The 20496-nt window shown below is 43.3% G+C and overlaps 1 protein-coding gene across 2 annotated transcripts in view; it reads left to right on the top strand.

The window, feature by feature from the left end:
- The first annotated feature begins 8249 nt into the window (after positions 1–8249).
- LOC132397928 (mastermind-like protein 2) overlaps positions 8250–20496 on the top strand; it is a 135284-nt gene continuing 123037 nt past the window's right edge. For both annotated transcript variants that reach the window (XM_059976746.1, XM_059976745.1), the window contains exon 1: positions 8250–8451. In XM_059976746.1, coding sequence (XP_059832729.1) covers positions 8398–8451 — 54 coding nt within the window. In that variant the 5' untranslated portion in view covers positions 8250–8397. The remainder of the gene's footprint in view (positions 8452–20496) is intronic.

Genomic DNA, 20496 nt, shown 5'->3' with positions numbered 1-20496 from the left:
CTTGTAATTTTGTATACCTCTATCAAATTTCCTCTCACTCTCTTGCGCTCTGGGGAATAAAGTCCAAACCTATTCAATCTTTCTCTATAACGCTGGTCCTCAAGTCCCAGCAACATCTTTGTAAGTTTTCTCAGTATTCTTTCAATCTTATTGATATCTTTCCTGTAGGTAGATAACCATAAGTACATACAACACTCAAAATTAGGTTTCACCAGTGTGGTATACAAACAACTTCAACATCCATGACTTATCTGACTTGTCAAACATACTGTAGTTTAATAATACTCCTGTGAACCAGCTTGGGAGATTTAACAATGTTAATGAAGCCATATAATTGCAAGTTGTTCTTGTTTCCTGAGATTAGTGGGCTTTGCCTAAGGCTTTAGTTATTTTTAACTCTTCAAAAGAATGCTCTACCTTCCAAGAGAGTGAATTAAGAACTTGATGGGTGGGGTAGAAAGGTACATATTTTGGATTTACGATTTCTCAAAGCATTGGGATGGAGAATTTCCTTTATAAGGAGAGACATTGAGAAGATAGGTTGATTGCTCCTGGATCACAGAAGGTTCAGAGTGGAAATAACTGAAGAATATAAAATTATAAAGGGTATAAATAGGGTAGACTGCAAGAAACCGTTCCAAAGAAGAAAGTTTAGGAGAAACTTGAAGACGAGGGATCAGGGTAAGAGCAAAGAGAGCCAGAAGAAATATGTGAGGGACCTTCTTCATCCTGAGAATGGTTTGCCTGCGAGAGTGGCTAAACCTAATTCACTGACAGCATTTAATCAGAATCAGGATTATTATCACTGGCATGCGTTGTGAAATTTGTTAACTTAGCAGCAGCAGTTCAATGCAATACATAATATAGAAGGAGAAAGAAATAAATCAATAACTAAATCAATTACAGGATATGTATATTGAATGGATTAAAAATCGTGCAAAAAACAGAAATAATATACACTAAAAAAGTGAGGTGCACTTGAATCTCTTTGGCATAGAGGGCTATGGAGGGTACTCACTGGACAGGAAGGGTACCCATTGCACAGACAGGTTAGGCCAAATGGTCTGTTTCCAAACTGGATGATTCTATGATCTTTGGATACTACTTATTTCTGTAAATCGCCAATCAGATAGGAACTATACTTACCTGGGTCAGCAGGTAGTGGGTTTCAGCACAGCCCCAAGATTTTGAAGATAAGATCTAGGCTGATGCTTCAGTGCTGTACTAAGAGAAGACCATCTTTTGAATGAGTTTAGCCCATAAAAGATTCCAGAACTCTGTTTTAAAGGAGATCAAGAAAGTTAAATCTGTGGCAAATATGCTCACAGTGACCACATTATTAGGTACAGGAGTGTGGTCTTTTGCTGTTTTAGCCCATGGACTTTAAACTTCAATATTTTGTACATTCAGAGCTACTCTTCAGCACACCACTGTTTTAATGGCTTGGCTATTTGAGTTACTGTTCCCTTCCTGCCAGCTTAATCAGTCTGGCTATTCTCTCTCATTAACAAGGTGTTTTTGCCCACGGAGCTACCACTCACTGGATGATTTTTGGCTTTTCGCACCATTCTCTGTAAACTCTAGAGACGGTTGTTCATGGAAATCCCAGGAGATCAGCAGTTTCTGAGATAATCAAACCACCCTGTCTGGCACCAACAATCATTCCACGATCAGAGTCACTTAGATCACATTTCTTCCTCCATTCTGATGTTTGGTCCGAACAACAACTGAACCTCTAGATCACATCTGCATGCTTTTATGCATTGAGTTGCTGCCAATTGACTGCCTGATTAGATCTTTGCATTATGAGTAGATACACATGCATACCTAATAAAGTGTCTACTGAGTGTATAATATTCAGACAGGTTTTCAGCTCTTTATCACATTGCTGTTGGTGGGATCTTCTACTACATATATTGTTGTCTGTGTTATATTGTTTATATTGTATAATATATTTATATAGTTGTCTGTGTGTCCTCTAAAGCTTCATTTTCATTGTAAGATTCAAAACGATTGTCGAAAACTTCAAATCCTTCATATTTCCTAACTTGTTGAGGCAGTGAAATTATTTCCATTTCACTCCTGGTCATTTCTGGCATCCCCAAGTTGGAATGCTAGAAACTACAGCAAGCAAAACAGTTGCAGTGTCTTACTGCTTATTTCTCACTTACTATCAGTGACAAAAATCACTACTTTTTGAACACAAACTCATGCAGCCAATGCTGATTATAAACTGTTTGCTCTAAGCAGCGTGTAGAGCATAACAGTCACACAAGGGCACCCAACGGACACTAGTAAGAAACTGTTTGGCAACAGTCCTGTCTCAATTAAGCGGCATAGTGTCCCAAATAAACGAATGGAATCCTGGCAACTTTCGCGATTTGTTTTTGTTCTTTAAGAGTTGGCCCAAATATGTGACAGCCCCAATTAACCAAAATCCACTGTATTACCTTGAGATTCATTTTCTTGCAGGCATTTGCAGGAGACTAAAGAAATACAAGAGAATGTATGAAAAACTACCAATAGAAACCAATGTACAAGAGAAGACAAATTGTGCAAATAAAAAAGTAAATAATACTGAGAAGATGAGCTATACAGTCCTTGAAAGTGAGTCTGTAGGTTGTGGAATCAGTTCAGAGTATTAGTGAGTGAAGTTATCCACACTGGTTCAGGAACCTGATGGTCACAACTACTCCTGAAAGTGTCTGTGCTGGTAGTGTAGGACCTAAGGTTTCTGTACCTCTTGCCTGATGGTAGAAGCAAGAAGTGCATGGCCTGGATGGTGGGGATCCTTGATGGAGGCAGATTTTTTGTGGCAGCGTCCCATGTAGATATGCTCAATGGTGGGGAGGTGTTTCCTGTGATGGACTGGGCTGTATCTACCACTTTTTAGACTTTTCCATTGCTGGGCACTAGTGTTTCCATAACAGGTTGTGATATAGCCAGATAGGATACTCCCCACTGTGCATCTACAGAAGTTCGTCAAAATTTTAGGAGATATGTCGAATTCTAAGAAACAGAAGTGAGTGAGGTTGGGAAAAGTGGAGGTCAGAACTGAAGCTGGGTCAGAACTGTGAGATGGTTGCACAACCAGCCACACCATTGTGCTGCCTCAAAGCGATAGCCTGAACAATAACCAAGTCCTGCACAAGCCACTGCCTCCCAAACATTCAGGATGGAAGAGCAAATTCTGTAGGATTCATAGCACAGAACTGTGGAAACTGGAAAATTTATGATGCAGGTAAAGGCCTTTTGACCCAAAGGGTCTGTGCTGGTTGAGAAGAAGCTCATCATCATTATGTGCCATGTCGTACGACATGGATGATCATGGTCCATGGCAATGATTGTTCTTGGCGAATGTTTCTGCAGAAGTCGTTTACCATTGCCTTCTTCTGGGCAGTGCCTTTACAGTTTGGGTGACCCTTACCATTATCAATTCTCTTCAGAGATTGCCTGGCACCAGTGGTCACATAACCAGGATTTGTGATATGCACCGGCTGCTAATACAATCAATGACCACCCACTCTGATGGTTTCATGTGACCCTGATCAGGGGGCTAAGCAGGTGCTACACCTTGCTCAAGGGTGACTTGCAGGCTAGCGCAGGGAAAGAGCACCTCACACCTCTTTTGGTAGAGACGTATCTCCACCCTGCCACCCAATGAGAAGAGGCTACCCAGTCTAAATAGCTTCACAGCCCTCAATCCATTGTTCTGTAGCTCATAAATCTTCCAGTACACATCCATCCCTTTTACTCTTTCAGGTAGCAATGTCTAAAACCATGGCCACACTCTGGGTAACAAATAAATTCTTCATCTCTCCTCAATTTCTTTTCCAATTATTTTAAGTCTATTCTCCCTGGTTTTTGACTCAACAGCTAAGGGAAATGAATCCTATTTACACCATCTCAGCTCCTCACAATTGTACACACTTCAATTAAATCTGCCCTTAGTTTCCTGTATTCCAAAGAAGACAATTCCACTTAGTCCAATATTTCCTTAATGCTACAATTTTCCAGTGTCTTCAGCACCCTCAAAACCCCTCTCTGCACCCTTTGCCAGTGCAGTAACAATGATCCTGTAATGTGATGATCAGTTCCGCACACAGTCATTAGCTTCTGGTCAATCTAGCTTTGTTCTATCATAATCTTCCTCCCCTGATAACTAATAAAATAAGGGGTCCCAGGGATAACGCCTTCTGAACAATTAGTATTTATGCTCCATGATGATCTCTAAGCACCATATTCTATTTCAGGATATTTATTCCATCTTGTTAAAATACAATTTAGATTCCAAATCAGATTCCGAGACTGGACTAATCCAAGATGACAGAGTTAAGGTTCCAGACTGAAGACACTCATCAAAGGAATTGGGTACCTCAAACTTTAGCCCTGTTTCTCTTTTCACGGATGCAGCCTGACCCATGAGTTTCTGTTTTTATTTCAGATGTTCCCCCTGGGTGTTCCCGTTCCTCCCCCCCAGTCCAAAGATCTACTGGCTAATTGGTTGATGTAACTTGTCTTGTGATTAGGCCAGGGTTAGATTGGGGTTTGTTGGGCAACATGGTTTGAAGGACTGGAAGGGCCTATTCCGTGTTGTATCTCAATCGATAAATAAATGTCCATTATCTGCAGGTACTTCTCTTTGATGTTCTGGTTTTATTTCAGATACAGATTTAGTACCTTAGAAGGTGCTGTGTTTCAGATGAAACCTACCTGTTATCTGAAGTCGATGTAAAATTTGGTTGAGAAAGATGCCATGACATTATTTAAATAAGAACATAAGGAGCAAGAGCAGGCTTTTTGCCTTTCTCTTCCACCCCCTTACTCACCCCCATCCTGTTCCACCATTCAACAGTGGCTGATGGCCTGTGTCACAGTATGTTCCTGCACCAGTTTGCCATGTCCATTACATGGAGGCACAGGAGAATGCAGATGCTGGAATCTGGAGTGACCAACAATCTGCTGGAGGAACTCAGCAGGTCTAGTACCAACTGAAGGGGTTGGGTGGAGAGAGGAGAAGGAATCGTCTCACTCAAGGACATTTTACCCTGATACAAGGTTTCTACCTGAAGCTTTGACAATTCCTTCCCCCCCCCCCACAGATGCTGCTCAATCTGCCGTTCCTCCAGCAGATCGTCTGTCGATCCCTGTTTCGACTAGCATCGATAGCAGAGTTTCTACAGCCCTTAAGGAGAGAGAATTCTAAACATTTACCACCCTTTCAATGAAGGAATATCTCCACATATCCAACTTAAAGACAAGGATGTCCCTTTAGAACAGAGATGAGGAGGAATTTCTTTAGCCAGAGAGTGGTGAGTGTGTGGAATTCAGTGCCACAGACGGCTGTGGAGGCCATGTTTATGTGTATTTAACTGGAGGTTGATCGGTTCTTGATCAACGGTTACGAGGAGAAGGCTGGAGAATGGGGCTCTGAGGGAAGATAAATCAGCCATGATCAAATGGCAGAGCAAGCTAGATGGGATGAATGGCCTAATTCTGTTCCTATGTCTTATGGTCTAAAATATACACTCCTTGTGAAGAGACTGTTAAAATGTCGGAAGACATCAAAACAGTTAACTGTTGGCCTCCCTCTCACTTTGGCAGGAGCGGTAGCTCTCTCTCTCTCGTTACCAAGACAGAGAGCCTGCCTGAGATGTCAAAGTGTTGGGATGAACAGTGGTTTTTGATGGACTCTGGGGGATTTGCTGTTGCTTACACAGTCAGTGGTGGGGGCTGATGTGTATTTTTTGCTGGAGCAAGTGGGGAGAGGGATGGTGCTTTTGCTGCAGCTTGTGCGTGGAAGGGGGAGGGGGCTTTGGGTTCTAATAACTTCTATCGTTCATTCTTTGCGGTTTCTCTTCTGTTTCATGGATGTCTGTGAAGAGTAAGAATTTCAGGTTGTATTCTGTGTACATTCTCTGATGTTAAATTGGAACATTGAATCATTGATAAGTTCATGGATCGAAGAGGTTATAGGGATACAGGCCAAATGTGGGCAAGTGGGACTAGCTTGGTAGACGCCTTGTTGTGCTGAAAGACTTGTTCCCATGTTGTATTACTCTATGGCTTGTGATGACCTCATGACCATCGTCCTTAGTTCTACACTTGTTTCACTTCATATATTAATGATATAGATGAGGGAACCGGTGGTTTTGACGCCAAGTTTGCAGATGATACAACTGTCGATGGAGGGATAAGTAGTGTTGCAGAGACAGGGAGTCTGCAGAAGCACTTGGCCAGGTTAGGAGTGTGGCCAGAGAAGTGGTATTTGGAATGCAACATCGGAAAGTGTGGGTTATGCAAACTGAACAGGAAGAATAAAAGTGTAGACTATTTTTTAAGTGAGGAAAGAATTCAGAAATTGGAGGTGCAAAGGGACTTGGGAGAGCGAGTTCAGGGTTTTCTCATGGTCAGCTTGCAGCTTGTAGTAAGGGAGGCAAGTGCAATGTTAACATTCATTTCAAGAAGACTAGGGTATAAAATCAAGAATGTACTGCAACACACACAAAGTGCCAGAGGAACTCAGCAAAGCAAGAAACATCCAAGGAGGGGAACAAACAGTTGACATTTCGGGCCAAGATCCTTCATTAGGCCTGGAAACGAAAGGGACAGAAGCCAGAATAAAAAGGTGGGGAAGAGGAGTACAAGCTGGCAGGTGATAGCATAGGTGAGACCAGGTGAGTGGGGAAGGGGATGAAGGGGAGTGGGTGAGGGAGGGGGATGAAGTGAGAAGCTCGGGGGTAAAGGGCTGACTAATAAGGTGAGGGCACCAAAGGGAGGTGATGGACAGCTGAGTAAAAGGGAATGGGTGAGAGGGGAACTGCAGTGGGGAATGGAAAGAGAGAGAAGGGGAAGGGTGAGAAATTACTGTAAGTTAAAGACATCCACGTCCATGCCAAATATTGCCTAACCAGCACTTTATGAGTGTTGCAATATTTCCAACATGTGCAGAATCTCTTGTGTCTAAGGACGTACAGCTTTTGGAACACTGTAAGTTGCTGCCCTGTATCTGAGGAAGGATATGCTGGCCCTGGAGACAGTCTAGCGCAGGTTCACACGAATGAAAGGCTGAATCATGAACTGTATGAGGAGCATTTGAAGTCTCTGAGGCTGTATACATCAGAGTTCAGAAGGATGGGGGGGGCGTGGGGGGGAAGAGTCTCAGTGAAACCTACTGTATATAGAAAGGCCTGAACAGAGCGTATGTGGAGAGGATATTTCCATCCATAAGACAACCCAGAATATGAGGGCACAGCCTCAGTATAAAGTGACACCACTCTAAAACTGGGTAGAGGAGGAATTTCTTGAGCCGGAGAGTGGTGAATCTGATGGCCTTCTGCATATACTTAAGCCAGAGACTGATAGGTTCTTGATTTTTTTTAAAAGAGGGTGAAGAGTTATGGAGAGAAGTCAAGGAAAAAGTCAGCCGTGATTGAATGGTGAAGCGAACTCGATGGGCCGAATGGCCTGGTTCTGCTCCTATATCTTATGGTCCTTATCCAGGGGAGAAAACACCCTCCTCACATTTACCTTTTTTTCTATCAAAATAAACTTTATTTATAATAAGAATAATTTACAAGTACAAACATTTTCATACTTGCATTCATATTCAATGCTTTCAGTAGTCGTCTATCAAATCCATTTAAAACCAGTTGGACTGTTGCCATGCCTGTGACCCCCCCCCCCCTCGGGTGGTGCACGACCACAATACCTGAGGGACTTCTTCACCCACCCGGAGTCGCATTTACCGTTTAAGAATAAGGTCACCGGAAGGGTGAGAGTCTCCCTCAGTCGAACAATGTGAACTGCTTCTAGGGTCACCGCACCGTTATCGCTCGCAAAACTGCCGTACGTAAACACATTTCATGCGAATACATTTGAGAAGTATCTCACTGGCTGAGAAATGCTTCGGGAGGCGCTGAGATCATGGGGAGCGAAAATGGAACCAAGTTTGGTTTCAATCGCCTCACCTACTACTTAGGCGAAGAAGTTTCTCTTGGATCGCGGAGAGCGGATTCACTGGCGACTTTCGCGTCCTCTCTCTCCGCCTCCCGTGACGGGGCGAACTACGATGACCAGAATGCCTTTTAGAGCGCGGCTTGCGCAAAGTCGCTGGCGTACATTCCCCTTGTGCTCCCTCCCTCCCTCCCCTCCTTGACGCTGTGTTGGAGCTGCCCTATCCATACCGCTCTGGGAGACCAGCCCCGCCCGCTGCCCGGGTTGCCGTAGGCTGATGCTAATGTACTTGGCAACATTCAAGAGAGACACAGAATTATCAGCGGCTGCATAACACGCCGTGGGATGAACTTGTGTGAGATTTAGAGGGGAAGTCGGCGGCCGTTATATCGCGTTACTTTTTATCCAAAGTGGATTTTAAACCTGAGCGATCTTTGCACGATGTTACTTGTGTCTCAGAGAGTCGAGGCACCTCGTATGGAACAGCACATCTCGGTACGTAAAATCTCAACTTGTGTTTTTATTTAAATAGCCATCTTTCGCACAGTCTCCCCGGCTGTAAGGTTGACCCGAAGACCGAGAGAGGCACAGGTTAGCTGATCTTAGTTGAGAACCTCACGTTGAGGAGAGAAAGAAAGAAGCCGAGGTTGGGCAGCGTTGCCGGACTGCGAATCCCCCGAATTAATCCGGGATAAGGAAGTTTGTCCCCCTGCAAATCGTTTACGGTGTTTAAATTTAAACGTTAATCAGTGAAATCTCAGTCGGTTAGCCATCTCCCCTCTCCCCGGGGCGCTCCAGCTGACATTTGCTAAATATTGCGAAAGATGTGTGTGTATATTTCCTGTTTTTTTGTCTATTGTGATCCATCTCGGGCGCCTAGCATCTTTTAGTTATCTGTGTAATTAATACTCAGTAAAAGCAGTTTCCGATTCACGAGTGAAGCGGGAGACGGAGAAGGAGTCTGATTTATCCGGGATTAGTATTGACTGCACAGGGATTAAAGAGGATTTTTTATTTTCTGAACTAGTAATAAACTGCTCTCTCAACATTTTTTTTTGCGTGTTTCTACCTCTCTCCTCCACCCCCACCCCCTCCCAGTGTAGCCGTTATTTGTCAAGTCCTGGTTCTTAGATGTGTATTTGTCAAAGATCTTTTCGAGTGTAGACGACTTGGGAAAGACGGTCGCGGGATTCCTGGTGCGTGTAACAAGCCCCTCTTTGTCTCTTGTTATCAGTGGGGTATCATTCAGAGGCGGGGAGTTACCTGCGAGAACCGCCCATGAAAAAGATTTAAATGTCTTTTTAAAAAAAATTAAGTCTTTTAGTTAATTTTAAATTTCCTGACACACACACACACACACACGAGCGCGAGGGATTTTTTTTGTTGTTGACAAACTGAGCGGCGCTTTATTTTTTTGTTCTGGATTGCGCGTAATTTAGAAAGCATTTTGTTCATGTTCACGTTATCTCTGGCTGTAAAGTTGGTTAACACTGAGGCGTTTGATCGTTTCCATGGGATCATTAGCCAAGGTGAGGACGGGATTAACTTCAGTTTGATATCTCCAGTGCAGTTAATTTCTAGACGAGAAAATAATAATGTTGCAGATGTTTTAGTAATCTCCAGAGTCTGTTTACCGCCGTGTTTCATTAGGGCTTAATTGCAATATTTGGCATTGACTTTCCTTCACAAACCGGGCGAAGGGGCTCTACTGAAATGAGAAGAGCAGGTCCGTGTTATATCTTCGGGAACTTGTGCATTTGGGGAGTGGTTGCAGAATAAAATCACCCCCTCGTTGCATTAAAAACAGGTTAAGATTCGAAAGCGGTCGGCGGTGAGCTAATGGTGTCAGTTATGGTGGTTAAGTTTGTAAATGGACTGAAAGCTGGTGGAAGGGGAGCCGCGGAAGGCGAGTCACCGAATCAAGTTGGAAAACTGATCACTTTTACTTATCCATTCAACCATGTGACGGCAGCTTTCCTCTTTCAAGAGGCGATGTCTTGGAGCGTACGTCACATTTACTATCGGGCGCCTATCGCCCTCAGCAAACCACGCGGAGCCCAACTCGAGCCCTGAATGGGAAATTTAAAGTACAATAACAAAAGGAAAAAAAAATGAGGCAGTGTTTGAAAAAAAACACGCGCCTTCCTTCTCGACGTTTGCTGCCGATGTGTTTTGAGGCACAGACTTGGACTGAGAGCTTGTAGTTACCGCTTTGATCTTCGTAGCCATTGAAGTCCACTTTAAAAACATATTTTGTAACATGGTTTATTGTTTTAAAGCACACTCACTGCCTGCAGTGTACTCTGTGTGTTTGTGTGTGCTGGAGGTCGAAAACTGAGCTATAATTGACTAGAACACGAGGACACTGAAGACTCAAAACATTCGCTCTAATCGTTTGTTTATTGTGCATTAGATTCTATTGTATTCTTTTCAAAAGTAGACAAATCTTTTCATTTGACCCGTGCTCGAAATCGATGGAGAGATTTCGAAGCTGCAGGCAGCTCAGACAGTGCAAGGAAAGGAGAAAGAAAAACAAAAAAAAAGGTGCTTTATTTTTTTATTTAAGAGGAAAGGGGTCGGCCGCTTTTCTCTCTCTCTCTCTCCCGCCCTTCTCACTCTATCCCTCCCGCGCTCTCCTCTCTCTCTCTCTCTCTCTCTCAATCCCGTCCCCGCTATTTGTCTCCCTCTCTCCCCTTCCCACTCCCTCTCTTTCTTTCCCTCACGCCCCCTCCTCTCTCTCCTGCCTGGCTTGAACTGAAGGGAAACTGCTGACCTGCTAACTGCAGCAAGCGAGGCCATCCGTGATGAGGAGACAAGATGACTTTGAACCTGGCGATCAGCTGGTTTTTGCCAGTTTACGGGGGGCGGGTGGGGGAAGGCATCGGGAGACCCCGGAAAGGCGGCGGCGGGCCGGGGAGCGAAGAAGAACCTGGGGTTTGATGGGACCCCTGGCTCAAGGGGAGTGCGTGGGAAGCAGTCGTGCACTGAACACACAACTCCAATTTAGGAAGCATGACTTCTTCTTTCATGAAAAAAAATGTAATGTTTTCCTGCTGACGTGCATGGCGATTGCAGGGCTGTGTGGGTTGCAAAAACGTCATCGATCCAAATGCATTAGGCGGAAGTATATTTCCACTGTTGCTTAGTTATCATCAACAAATAGACAGCAGTGTCAATATTTCCTCTTGTTTGTCTGCCTTCTCGCGTTTGCCGGATTACAATTGTTTTTCGCTCCCTCTGGCGCGAGAGGACATTGGCTACTTTATTTTAACAACATAAATTCAACGATGACTCGAGACGATGCTACCCCCTCCCCCTTCACCGATCAAGTGCTGACGGCAACGAGCCCCCGCCGCCTAAGTTTGAGAAGTTTGGCAAACGAGCTTGCAGGAGAAATCGGCTTCCCTGTCGCATAGAATGTGAGGGATGTGCGCTTTCTGTGCAGTTGAAGGAACGACTCGCTGAAAGGCTCGGCGGGAGAATGGGGTTGAGAGGGATAATAAATCAGCACTGATAGAATGGTGGATCAGACTGGATGGGCCGAATGGTCTGATTCTGTTCCTATGTCTTGTGGGCCGAGCGCTTGCCTGAAAAAAGAAGTGTTCCAATGCTTTGTTTTTCTTTCTCTTTTGGTGTTGGCTCCAGTTTCCCCAAAGGTCTACCCATTCTGACTCCCAGGGTGCCAGCACAGTACATGGTGCTACCGCAAGTGCATCATACAATCGATCATTTTCCGTCGCTGTTCTTGCTATACCATTATTGAGACTTGTTCTGCCTCTTAAAATATTTTCCAATGGAAAGAATCCCATGATATAGTCATGTCTCATGAAAATGAATTGAGCTAGTTAGGGCCTTTCTCTTTGGAGGATATGACTTAATAGAAATATACAAGCTGATAAGATGCAAAGATAGGGAGACTTTCACATGGCAGAAACCAGAGTAGGGTAAAGGTCAGCACAACATTTTGGGCCAAAGGGTCTGTACTATATTGTTTTATGTTCTGTGCCTTGGTGCAGCTTGGGACAATATTCCATACTGAAGGTGCTATATAGATGCAAGTAGTTCTGTTGTCTAGGAATGTTGCTGTCATTCTCACTTTATGGTTACTAAATCTTTGCCGTCTCCTTTCCTTCATTCCCTGTTCCCCATTTGGGCTGTGTAACGACAATATGATTCACATACTAGAGGCATACAGCAAGCAAACAGGCTCATTAGTATGCCTATGGCTGAACAGCCCAATCTTTACCAGGTATCTACACATTGTAGCTAAGCATAGCCTTAGACACATCACTGACATTGCTGAAGTTGGACCCTGGGACACTCTGCTCAAAATGTTGACTCTGTATTCCTCTCCATAAATGCTGCCTGACTTGTTGAGTTCCTCCAGCATTCTGTGTGTGATCATCATCATCATGTGCCATGCGGTAAGACATGAATGAGCATGGTCTTTGGTAATCATGATGGTTCTCTGTAAATTTTTCTACAGAAGTGGTTTGCCATTGCCTTCTGAGCAGCGTCTTTACAAGATGGGTGACCCGAGCCATTATCAATACTCTTCAGAGTTTGTCTGCGATTGACAGGGATAATAAATCAGCCATGGTGAAATGGTGGAGCAGACTCGATGGCTGAATGGCCTAATCCTGCTCCTGTTTTATAATCTACATTGTAAAGTCACTCTATCAGGGAAGGTGCAGTTCACTAAACTTTTCACTGCAGTGTACACTATCTATTTAATATGGTGCTGTTGGCAACAGCATTCCAGTTTCATTCCAATGAAGTAAGGGTTTAATCTAATCTAATTTAACCGGCCAAACTGCACCCTGTAGTGATCCAATCTTGACGAGGTGCTAACCTGAGCTTGATGTGAGAGGCTGAATAGCAATACTTAAAGGATAGGACCCTGACGTTCCCCTGCTTCAGTTAACCAACATCAAGTCATCTGGATGTTACAAGTCCTCTGCGGTTTATTACGTTGCTGTCGTAAAGAGCTTGCTGTCTGCAATTTTAGCCACTGCATTTCCCACATTATCTGTAAGTGCACTGAAGTACAGGAGGAAAATATTTGCTGTACTTCCAAATTTCTTTGTCAGGGCCAAAACCTGTGCTTATAAATCAGCATTAAAAGAATGGAATTTATAGAGCACCTTTCACAGCTTTGGGATATCCTGAGGTTGTGAAAGGCATTATATTATTGCAGTTCCTTTGATATGCATTTCTAAGCACAATTTTTTTTAAAAAAAACCTACAAAACTTGATTTGGACTCTGGCACAAACCTCGCTGGAACTGCTGCTATAGGCTCTGGCTTGGGGACCACGTGAGAGACACAGATAATCCGTCCACCCCTCAGCACTGTTCCTCATTATCACTTTGTGATTTACAAGACGGCTTGGTTGTCTGGAGGACAATGTGAGTTAGGATGTCCAGAAATGCCCGAAAACAACCCGTGCGAGCACAGCTGTGACTTGTGGCTGTTTGTGTATTGTGTTCTGAGCCCTGGCCGCCACGTGTTTTCCTCCTGTAAACCCCCCCCCCCCCCTATTAAAACAAAGTCTGCATCAGGTCGAGCTGCCTCGCTGGCAAGTTGCCACTTGAGATTGAATTCAATACTGTGAATGGAGTTAGAGCAACACGCGGAAAATGCTGGAGGAACTCGGTAGGTCAGGCAGCATCTGTGGAAATGAAGAAACGTTCGCTGTTACAGGCCAAGACTCTTCATCGGGACTGGAAAGGAAGGGGGAAGGGAGCCAGAATAAGGTGGGGGAAAGAGAAGGAGTACAGGATGATGGGTGAAACCAGGTGAGGGAGAAGGTGGGCGTTTGGGGAAGCGGAGATGAAGTCGGAAGCTGGGAGGTGATAGGTGGAAGAGGTAGAGGGCTGAAGAAGGAGGAATCTGATAGGATGGTGGATCATGGGAGAAAGGGAAGGAGAAGGGGTAACAGAGGGAAGTGATGCACAGGTGCAGAGAAGAGAAGGGGTAAGCAGGAGCCAGAATGGGGAGTGGGAAAAGAGTGGAAAAAATGGGGAGGGGTGGAGAAATTACCAGAAGTAAATTGATGGTTGTGCAGTCAGGCTGCTGGCCATCCAAACTGAGAGTGGCTGTAGAGGAGGCCATGGACCAGCATATTGGAAGGGGAATGGGGTTGAATTAAAATTGAAAAGAACTTAACTGATTTCACATGTAGCATGTGAAATCGGATGTGTATCACAAAGTTCAAGATATTTTGTGTATGCCAAGTCAGATTAGGGAATTTGGCCCTGCAATTGTAAAGATGTTTTCAGATCTACAAAAGTCATCTTGATTGTAAGTTGAATCAGAAGCATTCTTCCAGAGTTTCTGATGTCTGTTGGCATGTTCAGCTTCTGAACTTCAACGTTCAAAGTAGATTTATTATCAAAGTACATATGTGTCACCATCTACTACCCTGAGATTCATTTTCTTGCAGACTTTCACAGTAGAACAAAGAAAACCAATGAAAAACTACACACAAAAACGAACAACCAAAGTGCAAAAGACAAAATGTGCAAATACATACATGCATACGTACACACATTGTGCTGAGAACATGAGTTGTAGAGTCCTTCAAAGTGAGTCCATAGGTTGTGAAATCAGTTTGTTGTCCAAATGAGTGAAGTTATCCATGTTGATCCAGGAGCCTGATGGCTGAAGGGTAATAACTGTTCCTGACCCTGCTGGTGTGGGACCTAAGGCTCCAAGAGTGATCATCCAAATATAGTGAAACTCATGTAAAGGAAAATTGGTCAGAAAGTTATTTCAGGGTGGCAGTGGAGCAAAACTGATTCAATTGTAACCCTTTGAAGAATAAAACTTGGTTTGTCTAGGGCTTTTCCTTAATGTTATGTACAAAAGAGGGGAGAGTAATAGGTTAATTGGTTGAGAATTTACTACAGAATTCTTTTCGATTTGCCTTTCTTATTAAAAGTGAGCCAAGACGTTGCCAAGATGTGGTTGTTCTGCACGAGAACTATACTGACTTAAACTTTCAGTCCTCCATACTTCTCTCATCCATGGTGTGCCACAGTAGTGCAGTGGTTAGTGTGGTGCTGTTACAGCTTAGGGTGTTGGAGTTCAGAGCTTGAATCCAATGCCATCTGTAAGGACTCAGTTCTCCCAAAGAGCCACACGGGTTTCCACCAGGTGCTCCAGTTTCCTCCCATAGTCCAAACATGTACCTGTCAGTTGATTAATGGATCATTGTAAATTGTCCTGTGATTAGGCTAGGGTTAAACAAGTGGTTGCTGGGTGATGTGGCTCATTGGGCTGGAAGAGCCTGTTCTGTACTGTATCGCTGAATATATAAATATAAAACAGCCATTAATAGATCCACCAGAGAATTCAGAGCAATTTTACCAAAGAAACCCTATTCTAACCATCATACCACAGACGTGCATTTAGGGTTAGTTAGTTGTGGGCATGCTATGTTGGTGCCAGAAGCATGGTGACACTTGTGGGCTGCTCCTAACACTATCCTCTCTGATTCAATTTGACGCAAACAACGCCTTTCACCTGTATCTTTTGATGTATGTGTACATGTGACAAAATAAAGCTAATCAAGGCAATGTTTATAGTGTGCAGCTAACTACACCAAGGAGTGACTGTGGTGAATAACATGTGGTGTATTTTAGGGAAAGTTGATAAACTGATGGAAGTACAGGTTGACGAGGAAAGTAAAAGTGGATTGTGAGATGAAGTGGGTTTGGTGGAAGCTATTATGAAGAATGTTTTCTGTGTTGCATGTTCAGTGCTAGCAACAATAAGCACAGGTAATACTGAGCAAGTCATTGAGCAGTAGAGCACAGAAACAGGCCCTTCAATCCATCTAGTCCATGCCAAAGTCAGCATCTGCTCTGGGGCGAGAAACAGCCATTTAGGTCATTGACCTTTCATTTCAGTGTAAAACGCTGACCTCCATTAGAGGTCAGGGGTTAAGGGTGAAAGGTGTTTTATTTAAGGGAACTATATGAATCTATGCTGCTTGACATACTGAGCATTATCAACGATTTCTGGTTTTTATTTCCACTTCACAACATCTACATTACTTTAGCCTAGGGATGCCAGCAAGAGCACCTGCCCGCTAAGCCTGAATCCTTGTCAACTGTTCCTGTACAGTTCAACACGAACCATTCAATACATTTTCTCTTCAAATACGTGCACAGAGTCAGACTGTGCTTTGTATCCTCTTGAATGTTTCCAACTTACACTGATAAATGTACTAGAATGTTGGCAAATTAGTCATTGTGTAGTGACAGGAATTTGTCGAAATATACCATAGGAAACATGTAGTCAGCTTGTTTTGTTTAACTAATACTATTTAAGTTAAATGGTGATTCTTTACCTTTAAATTCTGTTTGAGCATACTTACAAGATAGCCTGGTGGCAGTAGAAAGAGATAGGTGTTTCCAGGGACAGATACAATGCAGAGAGCACGTGTAGACAAAGCCATATGTCACTTTGCTGGAAAGATAAATGATCCAAGAAGAGGGATTGGTTTCTGTGGATCACCATAATAAACTGGCTCCCCCGTCACTGAAGAGTAACCTTGGCAGCGTCGCTGATCTGCGGGTGCTTTTCCTGTGAAGGTGCAGAATTACAGCCTAATATTTTGCTGAGGATGAAGCAGACCTTGTTTGACGCTTCTGACTCCAAGTGCCAGCTTTGAATCCATCAAGACCCACAAATGTGCAGACTGACTTTGCTTGCATATCCTACAATTTAATTTGCAAACCAGCAGCCGCGAGAATCCCTGACCCAACCTTTCACTAGAGTCGTAGCACAGAAACTCACAGTCCAACAGTCAGGTGGAGTCAGCAGCCTGTGTTCAAAATGTACTCACAACCGCACATGCATTTAAAAAAAAAACATTGTGATAGTTAATTTACCCTTACAGCACAAAAACAGGCCCTTCTGCCCATCTAGTCCATGCTGAACTATTATTCTGTCTAGTCCTATTGACCTGCACACGAACCATGCCCCCTTCCATCCATGTGCCTATCCAAATTTCTCTTAAAAGTTGCAAACTACAACTTTTTTTTTAACTATCTAAGTGATTAATCTACTTTTATCATTTAAGGTTAAATCAGTACCGACGTTGCATCCCAAGAAGGTGAATTTGGTTTGGGAAAAGTTGCTGTAAATCTTCTCCTGATAGATGCTGTTTGGCGAGCGTTCTCCTGACAGATGTGAACGTGCTCTGCAAAACCCAACCGTCCTCTTTCTTTTCAGACCCTTTTCAAACTTGTATTTCTTTTCACAAGAGCCAAACTACATTTGAGATCCAACCCACAGTCCAACAGGTCAGGTGGTGTCAGTCAGCGGCCTGCGTTCAAATTGTCCTCACAAGTGCGCATGTGTGAAAAGGAGAGTGATTTATTACTTTGTTTGCGTCGTTAGTTTGCCCCTAAATTTTGTCAGTTCCAGCAGAATCGAGAAACTTAAAGTTAACTTCCCTTCAGAAAAAAGGGAGGTTGGATAATTTCTGACGATTGTGTGCGATTTTCTCATTTATATATGCATCCCTACTAGATACATTTCTAGGTCAAATAATGTTACTATACTTATCTTGAACCTATTACTGCTAGCATATCTCTATTAACAGCCTGCTAATTGAATTACAGCCATACGCAAGCTGTGTGTTCAGAGCAGTAGTTTTTCTTGAAGTTAATTAGTTGAGAATGACCGTTGATTAAATAACAGAAGATGTCACAATGGAGAGATGCACTGTGTGCCAAGGGTTAAGAACGACTTGCCTTTATCCTAGATGGAACCACGTGAGACTCCCTTATCTTTAACATGCTTCTGCCATTCTTAAAGTACAAATTCTTAAATATTGAGGGAGAGACTGTAGATTTCCAGCATCAGGCAAATGCAGCTCAATATTTCATATGTTCTTAGATCACAAATTAGAGGATTTCTAACTGAGAAGTTAGGGAGATCCTAAGTTAGGGAGTCCTGATGAAGTTAAGGGTTCAAAACGTTGACTCTTTATTCCAGGGGTGCCCAACCTGGGGTCCACGGACCCTTTGGTTAATGGTAGGGGTCCATGGCATAGAAAAGATTGGGAACACCTGCTTTCTTCCTTTATAAAACCCCGCTTGGTGATTGTTGGCACTGTAAAATGTTTGTGCTGACCGTGCTGTCCTTACTGAATTCTCCTTCATCAAGTTGAAGCAATTTTAAATTTCAGACTTAATGTGATATCCAATTACTATCTGGATCATGTTGACTGTGGGTGGCCAAGTATAGACTTTGTCTGGCTTTCTAAATTCATTTGCACTGGCCATTCGCTGTAGAAGGTTGACCTATCCCCACAAATTCACACTGTAGAAAGCAAGAAAAACGTAAACATTGCCAAGTATAACTTCACTTATACCAGCAAGTCATCCTGTTCATGACCGTGTCCAAAAACGAAAGACCATAAATCATACAGCAGGAGCAGAGTTAGACCATTCAGCCCATTGAGTCTACTCCACCATTCCATCATGGCTGATTTATTATCTCTCTCAACACCATTCTTTTGCCTTCTTCCCATAACTTTTGACACCCTTACTAATCAAGAACTTATCAACGTCTGCTTTAACTTGGCCTTCACAGCCAACTGTGGCAATAAATTCTACAGATTCACCACTCTGAGTAAAGTAATTCTTTCTCAACTCTGTTGTAGAGGGAAATCCTTGTATTCTGAGGCTACACCTTCTTGGTTCTAGGCTCCTCAACTATAGGAAACATCTTCCTCACATCCACTCTAACTAGGCTTTTCAATATTCAGTAGGTTTCAATGAAATTCTTCCCCCCCCCCCCCCCCCCCCCCCACACCCAATCCTTCCAAACTCCAGCAACTACAGTCCCTGAGCCATATATTGACCCGCTCCTTCCCGGGATCGATCTTGTGAACCTTCTCTGGAGTGAACTTCCCTGCTCAACTTGTTAAAAGAATTAGGTCAGTTGCTATGTATAAACACAGGAAATTTTGCAGATGCTGGAAATCCAGAGTAACAGACATAAAATGCCGGAGGGCTCGAGGAACTCAGCAAGTCAGGCAGCATCTATGGACAGGAACAAAGAGTCAACATTTCAGGCCAAAACCCTTCATCAGGACTGTGTATTTCAACCTTTCACAGATGTTCTCTTTTTTTGTTAATTGATTAGGAGTTCAACCAGTTAACAATATCCTTTTGGTGGGGGGTGGTGGTTAAACATATTACCTGTTCAAATACAGCTGGGAGCAATTTTGGTGAAAGTCCTTATGTTAACCAGATCAAACAGAATGATGAGACATGAAGGGTGATCGAGTGGGGTGGTGTTGGAACTTGCCTGATTGACCAGGCATTTTCAATGACTGCTCCTGTCTCTTTCCAGTGCTGAGATCTCAGATATATGCAAAACCACTTGTTTAAATTGAAAATCCACCTGTTCCTGTCTCTGTGTGGAATATTCATGGCTGCCTAATTATGGTTTGGAAGGAAAATTGTCTTAATCTAAATCTGCCCAACAGAAGTTTTTAATTTATCAACTCATCTGTGATGGAAAAAAAAGCTCTCCTTGGATACCAAAATTTAAACTGGCAATTTGGGATTGCACGCACCAGGCTAATAGTCACTTGTTCCATGCCTTTTAGCTAACAGGACCACAGCAGTGAGAGCAGCATAAGGTTCTAATAAATCCAAATTGCCATTCCACATTGTTTGTTTCTCCAGCTGCGAAGAGCCCATTACTGTTGCTTGATATGTCCCGGTGGTATCTCTCTAGTTTCTTCCAATTTTACTGTCACCTGTGGCCTAGAAGGGGGAAGAATCATGTTTAAATGCTGTAAAAAAAAAATATTTTGTATTGTTTTTGAAACAAGGGTTTAGCTTATTTGTTTCGAAGTTGGGGTACATTGCTGAAATGAAAGATAAAGTACTGAAGCAGAACTATACATCCAACATTACCATACAGGCCCTTCGGCCCACAATGTTGCCTTTCAGATGCTTACCCAGCTCCTGGTAGAACACTGCTGCTGCACCTTCCTCCTAGCACAGAGATCACATTCCATACCTTAACTACTCAGTGGGTAGAACTTTTTTTTACCCCTCATGTCATTTTGAACCTACTATCTTCTCAGCTTTTGGAGCTGCATTAACTTTGTGACGTTCTTGCACCAGAAGGTGCTCCAGGCCTCCTTGTGAGGTAAGAATGTCTGATCAATTTAACCTACTCTGAGATCAAGTTAACCCTTCCCTCCTACAGAGCCCTTCATTTATCTCTCATCTATATGCCTATCTAAGAGTTTCTTATGACCCTGATGTATCTGCCTAGACCACCACCCCTGGTAGGGCGTTCCACACACTCACCACTCACTGTGTTTAAAAAAAACCTCAGTCTTCAGGAGACTATTATTTCAGTACCAGTTGGATGAAAAAAAATACGACCTTGATCTTTTACAAAAATAATAGATCCTCAAAGGCATTAGTTTTGTGTTACATTCTGCAAGCCCTCCTTCTCAGTTAGAAATGGGTACAAAGAGATCAGATGTCAAGGATGC

Source organism: Hypanus sabinus, chromosome 8, assembly GCF_030144855.1.
Source record: "Hypanus sabinus isolate sHypSab1 chromosome 8, sHypSab1.hap1, whole genome shotgun sequence".
In the NCBI taxonomy this organism is placed as follows: Eukaryota; Metazoa; Chordata; class Chondrichthyes; order Myliobatiformes; family Dasyatidae; genus Hypanus; species Hypanus sabinus.
Note: the sequence above shows the minus strand (reverse complement) of the source record. Positions and strands in the feature narration are given on the sequence as shown.